Below are 14171 nucleotides of genomic sequence, written 5' to 3' on the forward strand. Positions count from 1 at the left end.
TTAGACTAAAACCTTATTTCCACCCATTTTCTTTTTGTACACAACTCCTTTAAACCATTTAGCTGTTACAATCTCAACTTGAACCTACCCTAGTTACATGCTTATCATACACATCAGTTACACGGAGAAGCCAAAAGAAAACCATGTTACAAGCACATCAAAGAGTCCACAGCTACCACCCTCACATTTTCTCCAGAACAAGTAATGAAAACCACAGATGTCATGATGGCATAATGGTCAATTTAGGACAAGTCGTCAAAAGGCGGGAAAAGGAATCTAAGGGTCCAATGAATTTGCCAGCACCTGTAAGGGAACTTTTATTGAAGAGAGCATCCAGTTTGCCATCTCTATTCCCTGTTCTCCAAACTGCCTGTCTAAAAAAACTGTTTGGGAGAAACAGTTAAATTCATCATTGATATTACAGGTCTATTAAGAATAGATATGTTCTGATCCTTTTTTCACTATTGACTTATGTGATCATGTTTCTGTGTTTCTTCTAAATAGAATAATGCAGCATACAACAAATGTGAAAAGAGCTGCGTGAGAGTTATAGGCTTCTAGCAGTTGATTACTGTAGTTCTGTTTTGAATACACCAACAAACTTCAGTACATACATAGAACACATTACTTGAGAGAGGTAAAATATAAATATAACTAAGTTCTAATAGCCAAAATTATAGTGACAAATCAGATATACTAATACCATAAAGAGTTGTACATTACCTGTTTGAGGTAGAATTCCTCCATTGCTGTACAAAATGCAGCTGGTCAAGTAAATTGCAGATGTCCACAAAACCCACATGTTTGCGGTCAATACTTTTGGTTAGCCCTACCAGATCTAAAATTAAAACAGAAGTTTACCACATTATATATATTCTTCTAAATAATTTTCACTGACTTTTACATTATAAAGGAAAAAATATAAAATTAGCATGCATGAGAGAAATTAATATATACAAACAAAGAAACAAGTTGGAATATTTGAGGGCACGGATCATAAAGTTTGGATTATATGAATTGCAGAGAATTAGGGTTTGAAGATGTTTTAGGTGTTATAAAGGGGTGAGATCCAATTAGTATAACATTTGTAATGACTTAAGATGTTCAAATAGATTTGATGTGACTCCTGAAGGGTGAATTGTTCTCCTTACACCAGCTTGATACCCTTCACAATTAGAAACTTTCTTCATTAAGGCTGCTTTACACACAACGACATTGCTAGCGATGTCGCTCGTGAAAGCACCCGCCCCCCGTAATTTCTGCGTCATGAGCAAATCGTTGCCCGTGGCGCACAATATTGCTAGTACCCGTCACACATACTTACCTTCCTTGCGACGTCGCTGTGGACGGCGAACAACCTCTTTTCTAAGAGGGCGGTTCGTGCGGTGTCACAGCGACGTCACACGGCAGGTGTCCAATAGAAGCGGAGGGGCGGAGATAAGCCGCAGGAAAGTCACGTCCACCTCGTTGCCGGCAGGACGCAGGTACGTTGCTGTTCGTCGTTCCCAGGGTGTCACACGTAGAGATGTGTGCTGCCTCAGGAACGACAAACAACCTGCGTCCTGAACCAGCAACAATTTTATGGAAATGAACGATGTGTCAACGATCAACGATAAGGTGAGTATTTTTGATCGTTAGCGATCGCTCGTACGTGTCACAAACAACGACGTCGTTAACGAGGCCGGATGTGCCTCATGAATTCTGTGACCCCAACGACATCTCGTTAGCGATGTCATTGCATGTAAATGGGCCCTTAGACCAACAGTCCCAGGCCTTTCACCTATTCTAATCAGATCTCCTGCTTTGCACTGATGAGGGGCAAACACCCTGAGAAACACTAGTTTGGAAATGGAACGTCTGGTTTGGCTTTTTATCCTAAGTCATGTGGCTCATTAAAGTGTTTTGAATTTATCTTTTAGATTTGTTACATCCAATAGGTGGCATTCGAGTTCAAGTCTTTTTCCTCTTTGAAGAGGATAATTGCATATTTAAATCTTTCTCCTCTTGTCACTTTGTCATTACTAGGACTACCTGTCTGTTAAAGAGATAAAAACGAGTTCTGGGAGAGCTCATTATAGTAGACATATTTTTTTTAGAGCTATTGGACTATTTACTATTTGCAGCAAAGAATTTAATTTTTGGGAAAAATTCACCAAAACTGGTGAATTAGGATTTCAAGAGATATCATCTGTAAGTAATGACTATTATAAAAGATCTGTCCTTTTTTGTACATAAATTTTAGGACAAGAACATTACATGACAAATATTGCAGTGAAACAATTCTTTTCAAATTTGGGATGAGTTGTAACTGGGAAATGGATACACGTAAAAGTGCAATAATCCTATCTGAATATTTCCATTAATGAAGGAGAGATTTAGAAATGATCTGTTTCTTGCCAATGCAATGCTATCCGCTAAAATGGTATGATTGCAATGTTCAGAGCTTGATCAGATATTTCAGAAACAGAAAGCATATGGAAACTTTCTGCCCCCATTCTCTTCAGAAAAAGTTAGATTAATTTAATTTGTTCTGGTTTTGCAAACTCAAGCCTGGGCAACGTACCTTTGTAAAAAAGATTGTTTTCCCAATAAGAAATGCATTTATTCAATCTAAAGATTTTAAAAAACATATGTATTGGGATTTTTAACTGAAAATTGAAAATAAGTAAAGCTGGTCATATATACTGAGATTGTGTTTTTTCTGATTAAAGGGGATCTGTCACGTTGTAAACTGCAAAAGGGTAACAATGTTTTGAAGTTTTAACTTTCAGGCTCCATATCTCACCATCCACTACAGCTTTGAATGTGAGACGAAACTACCTTCATTTTATAAACAATCATCTTGGGTATTTCATACATAAGTTTTACTTGCAACAATTTAGCATATGATTAGTTATTCAGATTCTTGTCATGTCACTACATTGTTACTGTTGTGCTCCTATAAAATCTAAAGTTTAATTTTTATTAATTTGAAAGTATTTTGTAAATCCACCATTGGATTTCAGCCTTGCCTGAATCCTTCTGGGCATGCTCTCGATCCAATTCAAGCATGTCTCAAATGAAATCTGATCCCAGGTCTCTTTTAATGTTTTTGCATACTGGTTGACTTACTTGGGTATATATACAGATTTTTCTTCAACTCTATCCACAAGTGTTCAATTGGATTGAGGTCTATAGGGGCCAATTCAGCACCTCTACTTCATTGTAATTGAACCATTTCTTTGAGAATCTCAAAAATTGCTTCAGATTGTTGTCCTGCTGGAACACGATGACTTCCTTTTCATACCCATAGTACTCAAGTGTACAAAGGAAATCGTCTTGTAGGATGCTCATATATAGCTCAGCATTGAGACCACGATTGATCCTGGTCAAGTATGCAACACCTTTGCCTGTGAAACAACCCCATATCTTCAAGTTTCCTCCACCGAACTTGACAATTCCTTCAATTTATCGATCTGTTAACCCCTTTTCCTTTGCTTCTTCCAGACCCATTCCTACTCATCTGAGCTTAGTCTATTGACTTTCGTCTCATCCCTCCAAATCCCCCATTTCCAATCTTCTACTGTCCACTTTTCACACTTTTTGGCAAACTCGAAATGAGGCTTTTTATGATGACATTAAAGTCAAGCAAGGCTTCTTTACCTTTTTTCAGACAACCATTCCAGACTTAACAGTACAACATGCATAGCACGGCGCTTGCATGGGCGGTTGTGATCTCACTGTTACAAAGCATACAAGCCACCTCCATTGTCGTGTTTCTCGCTCCAGAACCGATAGACCTTGTGATGATCCAACTTGTTGACTCCGATATATTGCCTGGACGTCCACCTCTTGGCTTTTGAATGGATGGACTACTTAATTTTGTATTCTTCCAATTGTCATGGCACTCACATGATGCAGTTTGCCAATTTTCTTGGCTGAGAGACTGTTATAGATGAACTGAATGATGTTATTTCTATTTTCATGAAAAACCCTATTCATGATATGAAAATAGTTTGGGATCTTGGGAGACTGTTCCATGTGTCGAACCCTAAGGGGTCACTGGAAAAGTGGCTCAGCAGTTAGTAGTGCCCTACCCATTCTGGAAGGAATTGCTGCGGTTAGAGCATGAGATTCCAATAGCCAAACACTTAGGGGGTTACAAAGACCAGGGCCAGGCTAGCACACCACTTATACTGGTGATGGGACTCAGTGTAGCTGCGTACTGTTGTTCATGCACCATGAGTCAGAGGGTAGTGAAGTTGTTGGGGCAGTCAAGGCCCCACTGGTACCTCTGTCCATCCTTGATTAGCCTTTACAGCAGGTTGCTGTGGATGTCGTTAGGCCTGTGGCCATTCCCAGCAGTTTTGGGAAATGCTATGTACTGCTGGTAGTAGACTACAGTACAAGAAGGCGGTAGCCTTTTCTCCCACTTGGGCGGATAAGTTGGCGACTGCCGTGCTAGAAATTTTCTCCTCAATGCTCACTGATTGGGGGATCCAGTTCATGTTGCAACTGATGGAATCACTCTGTAAGCAAACACAGGTGCAACATCTGGTGACCAACCCATATCACCCACATACCAATAGCCTGTATGAATGATTCAGTAGAACTCTGAAACAGATGCTCAGGATGTTGATTGAGTCCCATGGGCCCAATTGGGAGTGGTATCTCCCTCATCTACTATGCCCCAAGGCTCAGGTGAGATCCACCTTTATGACCTCCTTTGGACTGTACCAATCTACAGTCATAAATAATGCTCCTTCCACCTTCCAGTGGATGATCAACTGCCTGCTCCAGTGACTGAAGGGGTACGCGGTGGTGTACTTTGGTGACATTGCTGTCTTCAGTCTCACCTGGGAGGATCACCATGAGCATCTACAGCAGGTGCTCAGGAGGATCTGGCAAGCAGGCTTCACCATCAAGTCAGGAAATTGCCAACAGCACATGAGTGAGGTCCACTACCTGGGGCACTGGGTAGGTGATATACTCGGAAGCCAGAATCTGGGAAAGTGGACGTCATGGTGTTCTGGCCCTCCTCCAGGACCAAGAATCAGGTGATGCCCTTCTTTGGCACCACAGAGTACTATAGGTGATTCGTACCAAACTATATCAGCCTTGCAAAACCTTTTGCAGACCTCACCAGAAAGGGGACAGATGACTGTGAGGTGGCCTTTCGTGGGTGAAAGGTCACCCTGACCAGCTCCCTTGTACTACAGGCAGTCGACTTCACGTGGCTGTTTTTAGTACAGACCGATGCCAGAGAGTTTGGCCCCAGTGATGTGCTGAGCCAGTTTGACTTGGGGGATCATTAGCATCCCGTGTTGTACCTTAGCTGGAAGCTTCTGCTGAGGGAAGTGGCCTACTCCACAATGGAGAAGGAATGCCTTGCAGTTGTTTGGGCCCTGCAGGGTCTGTGGTCCTACTTGTTTGAATACCCCTTCACCGTGATGACAGACCACAACCCTCTCAAGTGGTTGGACACCATGTCTGCGACCGATGGGAGGTTGCTACACTATAGCACCGAACTCAAGCAGTATGACTTTCCCGTTCGTCACAAGAGCAGCACCAGACATGGCAACACTGATGGCTTGTCCTGGCATAGGGAGACTGTGCAGCTGCCCCTGGAGGAGTTCCAACAGGTCCTGCCTCAGTAGCACAGTCAAAAAGGGGGAGGTGTCATAACTGTTGCAAATATTACCAGGTTGCACTGCTTCATCAAGGTGTGATCTCACCTTAAATCACTCCATGTGAGGACACACAATGGCAGGCTTGACCCTGGTGAATACAGAAAACTTGACCCCCCTCACCCAAGTAATGTGTAGTAGTTGTTTTTAACTACTGTTGCTTAAGCTGGGAAGGGCTGTCCGAGACCATCAGACCCCCAAGTATCTGAAGAACATAGTATCCAGCCAGCTCCATCATTAAGCCCTTTTAAATAGACACTGTAAGTCTTTGCTTGTAACCTGATTGTATATTATCACCTGTATTGCAAACTTATCTACAGTATATATTGTAGATTTCTTATGTGTAGTGCTGCACATATAGCAAATTAAATATGTAGATTAATTAGAGCAATCTTGTATCTCGATCAAATGACCCCAGTTAGTCCATCTCCTAGTCATCCTTAGCTACGCAGGGCAGATGTCTGGCCCAATATACTCTCATACGGACCAAGCATATAATTAAATTAAGAAACTGGTGGCAGTTTACCTGGTAACCAGAAGCGGATCACCCATACTGAGTGATCAGTTCTGGCTCTTTGGAGAGAAGGGTCGCAAGTCAGAAGGTAGTGTGCACTAGACTCAACCAATTCCATACCTCACAACTGTGACGCCCTGAAAAAATCAGGTTGTCACAGGAGACTGCATCCATCTTCCAGATGCAGAACTCTCTCCTCCTTGTCCTACCAACACAACCCCACACACAGGTACATACATCAGCCACAAAAGCCTAGTCACCCCCCAGTACAATAGGGACACACCAGCGGGCGAGGGCAGGCAGATGGTGACGCCCACCTAGGTAGGGGTCCTGAGGTGTCATGGAAGGAGGGGAGGGAACACATCAGTACAGTGGAGACAGGCACTCTAGTGCTGACAGTGGAAGTGAGAGGAGTGAAGTGGTAGTCGGGGGTTGTAGCTCCCGGACTACCAGACTACCTAAGCTGACTAGGTGGCAGACAGCAGAGCAGGGCCACAGGCGATGGATATCCTGTCGCGGGAGACCTTAAGTGGACCGGGGCAGGGTTGTAGCCCGCCGGTGCCGACAGCGGGAATCCAATCCGGAGGCCGTGCACAGTCGAGGTACCTGGACCCCAAGGCGAGGATAGCTGCAAGCCCCTTGTCAATTAGCCAGGGACAAGTCTTGTCCCACCTGCAGCCGAGATAGAGTGAGACGGAAGCCCAACGCGGGGGATATGGCGTCTGAAAGTGCCTGCAAAAATCCCAAGGGTCAGATCTCGCGGGCCTCAGCTTCCACAGCAAAGACACCGGGAGTGGACTTTTCCTGTTTCATGCGGACTAGTCAACACACGAGACACCAAACTAGAGTGCAGGAGGAAGGGCCCCTGTTCTGTTCACCGGTGTGCGAGACCCGAGCACACCCCTCTGGAGGCTACCAGTATCCGGCACTTGGTTTACTATCTGGACTCTGTGTGATTTATTAAAAAACAGTGAGTACACCGGTATCATCTGGTCCAGCCTGCAGACTGTGTCCCAGCATTCCACTCCACCTACACCTGAGCCCCCGAGACAAAACCTCCCCTACCCGTGGAGGGGATACCATCCTGCTTCCCCGCTCCATCAGCCCCGGGTGCCCCATATCAGGCCAGCGGCGTTGTCACCAACTATCACCGCAACCCACGGGTGGCGTCACTGACAAACTTTCCCCTGTAAATAACCCCTTTATTGCGTTGTGGGCGACGGGCTGCTGCACGAGCCCCGGATGCGGTTGCCACTTGAGCCACAGCCACGACCCCGGATCCGAGCGTCTCGAGTAGCCCCCCATGCTGTGGTCTGCGCCCCCGCCCGCGACACAACCGTCCCAGATTTAAGGGCTCTCTTCCGCAGTCCCTGTTGCTCTGGTTCCTCTCCTCAGTGCAGTGAATAAATTAACTCAGTTCAGTGCATAAATTAAATTTTCATCTGCTCTTGGTTGCCAGGACTCAAACTCATGAACTCATTGTCCATAGGCAGCAGCTCTTCCATTGAGTCACTGGCTCTAATGAAACGTATAGGAAGATTTGGTAAGTGTGACCTTCATTGCAGGCAGAAAAAACAGAAGCAGATTATTTAGCTAGATAGATACAAGATAGATACATGATAGATAGATACTGTAAATATATACATGAGAGATAGAGATAGATAGATATAGATAGATACATGATAGATAGATAATAGATATAGATTCTAAATAGATAGTTACATGATAGATAGATAGATAGATACATGATAGATAGTTAGATACATGATAAATAGATAGATAGATTCATGATAGATAGATAGATAGATAGATACATGATAGAGAATAGATATAGATAGAGATAGATAGATAGACAATAGAGATAGATAATAGATAGATAGATAGATATAGAAACTAGATAGATAGATAGATATAGAAACTAGATAGATAGATAGATACTTGATAGATAGATAGATGCATAATAGATAGATTCATGATAGATAGATAGATAGATAGAGACAGATAGATATAGATAGATAATAGGTAAGAGATAGATATAGATACATACTAGATAGAAGATAGATAGATAAATAGATAGATAGATAGATAGATAGATAGATAGATACTGCATCTCTGTGTAGGTGAAGGAAAGAGTCAGATTCATTTGTTCCCATAAAATTACTAAAAAGAAATGAGAAAAAAATACATATATAAAAAATGGGCTGACCTCAAAGGGAGGATTTTATATACATGAACCTACAATATAGCAGATTACACAGGACACAGAGCTCCATTGTACAGAGCAGTATCTCTATGTCCTATGTTCTAGTGCAGACCTAGGCAAGGGCGGCCCGCGGGCCACATCCGACCTGCCTACTCTCTGTGACCGGCCCGCCTGGCTCAGGGCGTCCTTGCTGGCCGATCAGGGATGAGGGCAATCTGACCTGTTGTCTGGAGCTCCAGGCTCCGGGAGGCCCGTGGTCAGATTGCCCTCATCACACGCTGCGTGCCGGGCAAAGAGCGATCCTGCAGCACCGCACAGTCTAGGCAGCGGAACACAGGAATCTGTCCTCTGTTCCCTGCCCGGTACCTTTCTCTGTGACACACACGCGCGCCCTGATGTCGTCAGTACTGCGCGCGTGTGTGTTATTTGAAAAGTTCCCGCCCGGCAGGAGAAGAAGCTGCAGCAGCCGGGGCCCGTACGGAGAGAAGCAGCGGCGGGGGCCCGTACAAGAGAAGAAGCATCTCGGCAGGGGCCCATACGGAGGTGCCTGAGGAGGGAGAGGTGAGGGGTGACTAGTAACCAGAGGGGACAATGGGGGGAGGGGGGGTAACTGGTGACTAATATTTGGGTGTAGTAATGTACTATATGGGAATATAGTTTTACAGGTGTAGTATATAGGGGTCTAGTGATGTATATGGGGATGTAGTGATGTATATTACAGGTGTAGTGTATAGGGATGTAGTGATGTAAATTACAGGTGTAGTGTATAGGGATGTATTGATGTATATTACAGGTGTAATGTATAGGGATGTAGTGATGAATATTACAGGTGTAGTATATAGGAGTGTAGTGATGTACATTACAGGTGTAGTATATAGGGATGTAGTAATGTCTATTACAGGTGTAATATATAGGGATGTAGTGATGTAGTATATGGGGATTGTTTGTGTATATATTGTATGTGTGTGTGTGTGTGTGTGTGTATACGTATGTATATGTATATATGTGTACAGTATATATATATGTATATATATATATATATATATATATAATATGTGTGTGTGAATATTTATACTATATGCAGCTTTGTCGCCATAGAAGGGGGGGGCTAGATACAATATCTTGCACAGGGGCCCCAAGCTGTCAGTGTCCACCCCTGCTGTTGAGAGCAGACACTTGATTGTGGTGCTCCCGGCATTGGCTCCGTGTGGAGCTCAAACATAACTAGAGCGGGTCTGGTACCTAAATCAGTGCAGAGAAAAGCCCGTAACTGCGAATGGTACTGGAGTTACATCGGGTACCACGCGCTCCCTCCCTGCCCCCTGCAGCGGCGTGCCGCCATTACAGGGCCTGATTGCGTTTCTCCGGTACCTGTTTGCATAAATGTGACAGGTACCGGAGAAAACACGAGTCTGTGAAATAACAAGATTTTCCATATTTACCTGTTTTCTTCGGCTCTGCTGTCTCCCGCTCCTGACCCCCACTCATTCATCGATTATTCACCGAACTCAGGACCTGGAAGCCGGAGCATCGCGGTGACAGCGCCGGGCACAGCACTGTTGAGGACATCACCGCAGGGACAGGTGAGTATTCTGCAAGCACAGTGACCTCCAGGAGGTCATCGGAGTTCCCAATGTACTCTGATCACCCCCCTGCGACACCCACGCTACAGCTTCACGGGTTCATCAGAGTTCATTGGGAACTGTGACAAGTCCCCAAGATGCTCCGGCTTCCAGGTTCTCAACACACACACACACACACCTGTATACTCACCCAGCAATGCGATCCCCAGCGTTGTCCCTGCTTCCAGCTGCTCACTGCAGTGAATATTCAGTGAGTATAATTACCGGCGATAAGGAGCGGGATGCAGCAGAGCCAGAGACAGCAGCGCTGGAGAGAGGTAAATATAGAAAATATTTTTATTAAAAAGACCCGTGTTTTCTCTGGTACTTGTCACACAGATCACATCAGTGTACGATCCGTGTGACACCCGTGCTGCCAGAGAAAAAAACGGACATGTCTGTGTGTGTGCATGCAGGGTCACGAGGGGTCACACAGTCCGTAACTTACTGTTTGTTTATGAAGGGATAGTAAATATACTATATACAGTATTGGGTAAAACTGAGTTAATTATATTAGTCCGGCCGTCTAAAACCATCCCAATTTCTCATGCGGCCCCATGGGAAAATTAATTGCCCACCCCTGTTCTAGAGGGAGAGGATTTTTTTTTCTTCTAATAAAATCACTAAAAATAATAACAAAATTACAATAATGTAATTTTGATTGCGCTTTTTTATAAAATAATAAACATCACAAATCAGCAAATAACATGGACATATTTAGTGTCCCTGTAATCGTAATGACCTGCATAACACAGTGATCAGATTATTTATGGGGATCGGTAAATGGTGTAAAAAAATGACGCAATTGATTGATTGTTTTGCTACAGCCAAATCCTGCTCTCAAACGGTGCTTCCAAAAAGCTGGTTTTACTTCGTTTTTGTTGTGCTTTTGGTTTGTCATTTGTCTACACTACATTTAAATAACGTTAGTTTTATTCACCACAAAAGCAGCAAAAACACAGATGTTGCGATTTTGCAGCATTTTTGCACTTTCTCATTGCTTTCGATGGTGAAAAACACTAGAAGAATCGACATGCTGCATTTTTCAAAACGCAGCAATTTGCCATTTCAGTGGAATCTCGTACATTTTGCTGGTACCGTAAAAAGCAACTTTTAATTTGCATAAAACACATGAAAACTCTTAAAAAAAACTCAACATGGCCACTAAATCTTCTAACCATCAACAGTAGCACAATTATTTGCATACTCACCCCTTGCTGTGCCATTGTTCCCGCAATTTCAGCACCAATATTTCTGTAGAGTGATGTGGCCTGTTGGGATGTGTTAGGTGCAGGCTGCGGACAGTGAGTGGCTGATTATGGGCTGCAGCTCATAGTTCCATAGCAGCAGATGTCCGCTCAGAGGAAATAGTGAAGCCTGCAGCCGATGAGCGACTGCAGCCTGCATGTGACAGAACAATGTCACGCCACCACCAGGAACAGTGACCCTGACATTGCTAGAATGGCGCCACTTCAGGAGGAAAGTATAGATTTTTTTTAAATTTGGGGTCCTGAATTGATTAAGCGGGGGTTCACCAGTAATAGACAACCCATTAAACATTCTGACTACTTAGTATAACTATTTTTTATTTATTTGTCCATTATCAAAATAAGGTCTCTAATTGATATACCCTTATTAATAATAATCCCCACATCCCTATCTGCCACCATACTGAGGTCATGTATCAGCCACTTGACCTGCTCACTTGATTACAGCTATAATGGAGTTATGCGACCACAGTACCTTCATTATTGAAGACACATGTAGCCATGTAAAATTGTTCATGATTATTCGCATGCAAAACATAATAGAACAAAGAAACTCACTTACAATAGAATAGTAATATTCTGTGAATTAGCATTATGTCACATTTGTCTGCAGTACATGATTGATAGTTACTACTAGTGATGAGCGGGCACTACCATGCTTTGGTGCTTGGTACTCATAATGAGCAGGTTGGAAGCTCGGAGGAGCTTGACTGTGTAAGAGAATGGTCATCCATGTTGCACTGACCAGCCATGTTGTGCTCAGCAGCCATAAGAAGCCATAAGAAGCTATGTTGTACTTAGAGCCTGGGACAATTCGAGCAGATCAACTTTGCAGCTAATGAGATGCATAAGTGAAACTTCTTTTACTGAGTATAATGGAGCATTTTTATGGAAAATGTTACAGAAAAATACTCACGTTCCCCATTGACTTACATTATACTGGGTACACGAGTCGAGCCCATCCGAGCTTCTGACCTGCTTGTTACCGAACACCGAAGCATAGTAGTGCTCGCTCATCACTAATCACACAACAAGCATTGTACATGTGGCAACATTCCACTTATTAACACTGTATAATAGAATAAAACCTCAAAGAAGAAATATAGGGGCTGATTTATGAAAACTGCATAAAGGGAAACTGACTTTTTTACCCATACCGACCAATCACAGAGTAGCTTTCATTTTTCAAGAGCACAATACTGAATAACAACTGAATTGTGATTGCTTATTACGGGCATGAAAAAAAGCTCTTCTTTTTAATTGTTTTTACTGATATGGGTAGTATGCCAAATTTAATTTGCATTGTACTATAAACACTGATCAAAGTGTGATTTTTATTTTACGTCACTAATTCACACCACAGACACTTACAGATCTGGTATAAAGCCAAAGAAGAGATACCCCAAATAATGCTATGCTACCATTGTCACACCAAGAGGAGAGCAAAAATTAGAGGACCATTTAATATGATATAAAAGTGAAAACTTTATTACAGCCAATAACAACCACTGTATGAGACAAACTGGCTGTAGTGAGGGTGGCTAGTATGGAATAAGCCACCCCGGGGCAGATAGAGTAAAATACCCAGCTCCAGGAGGTCACCAATGGTGGGATACATTATCTTTGGTTCTGTATTACGTAGTTGGACCTTGTGTCCTTTCAGGAAACCTTATAGGTCTATCCTTACAGATGTGATAGTCTTCTGCAGGATCTCATTGGCACAAATGTGGCAAAGCCAAAATACCGTCAGAACTTGATTCTCTCGTTCTTTTTCTCTGACCGCCAATTTCCATTTTGTTTTTTCGTTTTTTCTTCCCGTTCTTCAAACATTTTTCTTTTTCACATAGGTTTGTTTTTTTTAGGGACAAGTTGTACTTTGAATAATGTAATTTGACTAACACCATTCATTTTACCACATAATGTGCTGAAAAACAGGAAACACATTCCGAGTGAGAAGAAAATACAAAAAACTCCCCACCATTCTGACATTTTTTTAGGGGAATTCTTTTACGGCGTACACTGTGTGGTAAAAGTGAACTGGCACCATTCTCTTCATCACTACGATTACGGCAATACTAATTTTGTCTATTTTTTTTTTCTTATTATTGTAGTGGTGAAAAAAAAACCATTTGTAATTTTCCTAGACACATAACATATTCTTATTGAGTGTCAAAAATGTTTTTTGTGTGTCAAAAAAATGTTTTATTAATACCATTTTGGAATAGATATTACATTTTGGTTGCTTCTTGAAGCATTTTTTTGTAGTGTTGCAGCAAACAAAAAAATAAACACAATTTTTTTGTTTTCATTTTTATCTGTTTACGGTGTTTATTGATTGGGTTATCTAAGTTCATATTTTCGTAGATCAGACTTTTATGGATATGGTAATAGCATATATGGGGGGCGGTTTAATACTTATTTTTAATCAGGGAAAAAGGGGGCTAATCAAACATTTATGTTTCTTCTTTCAACCTTTTTTATTTGCTTTTTACCTTATCTATTAGTCTCCTTAGAGGACTTGAATCCCCAATAATCCAATTGCTTGTTCTATGTGCAACATACTTCCCAACTTTTGAAGAACAGAAAGAGGGACAAAGCATGTGGTGTGTCCTTGTGCCATGGAAATTTTTACCATGTGTCCAGCCACACCGCAAACTACACCCATTTGCCATTTCTTTCTACCCTGGCAGGAGGAGATATCAGAAGGGTGGTGGCAGTTAAGGACATTCAGCAGATGCCATAGACTGGGAATGTCCCGCTGTATCCAGGACAGTTGGGATTACAGATATAACCGCAGAGTTCAGTGGCATCTTTCCATGAAATCACATCCACTTTACTTGTACAGTTAAACACAGCAGAATTTCTGTGCAGAAAAAATGCAGCATTTACGCTACATGT

General features: G+C 42.6%; 1 protein-coding gene across 4 annotated transcripts in view; it reads right to left on the reverse strand.

Moving 5' to 3' along the window:
* COL16A1 (collagen type XVI alpha 1 chain) overlaps nucleotides 1-14171 on the reverse strand; it is a 345470-nt gene that overhangs the window by 302217 nt on the left and 29082 nt on the right. For all 4 annotated transcript variants that reach the window (XM_075336132.1, XM_075336133.1, XM_075336131.1 and 1 more), the window contains exon 2: nucleotides 724-838. In XM_075336132.1, the coding sequence (XP_075192247.1) occupies nucleotides 724-802 (79 nt within the window). In that variant the 5' untranslated portion in view covers nucleotides 803-838. The remainder of the gene's footprint in view (nucleotides 1-723; nucleotides 839-14171) is intronic.

This window comes from Anomaloglossus baeobatrachus, chromosome 2 (assembly GCF_048569485.1).
Source record: "Anomaloglossus baeobatrachus isolate aAnoBae1 chromosome 2, aAnoBae1.hap1, whole genome shotgun sequence".
NCBI lineage: Eukaryota > Metazoa > Chordata > Amphibia > Anura > Aromobatidae > Anomaloglossus > Anomaloglossus baeobatrachus.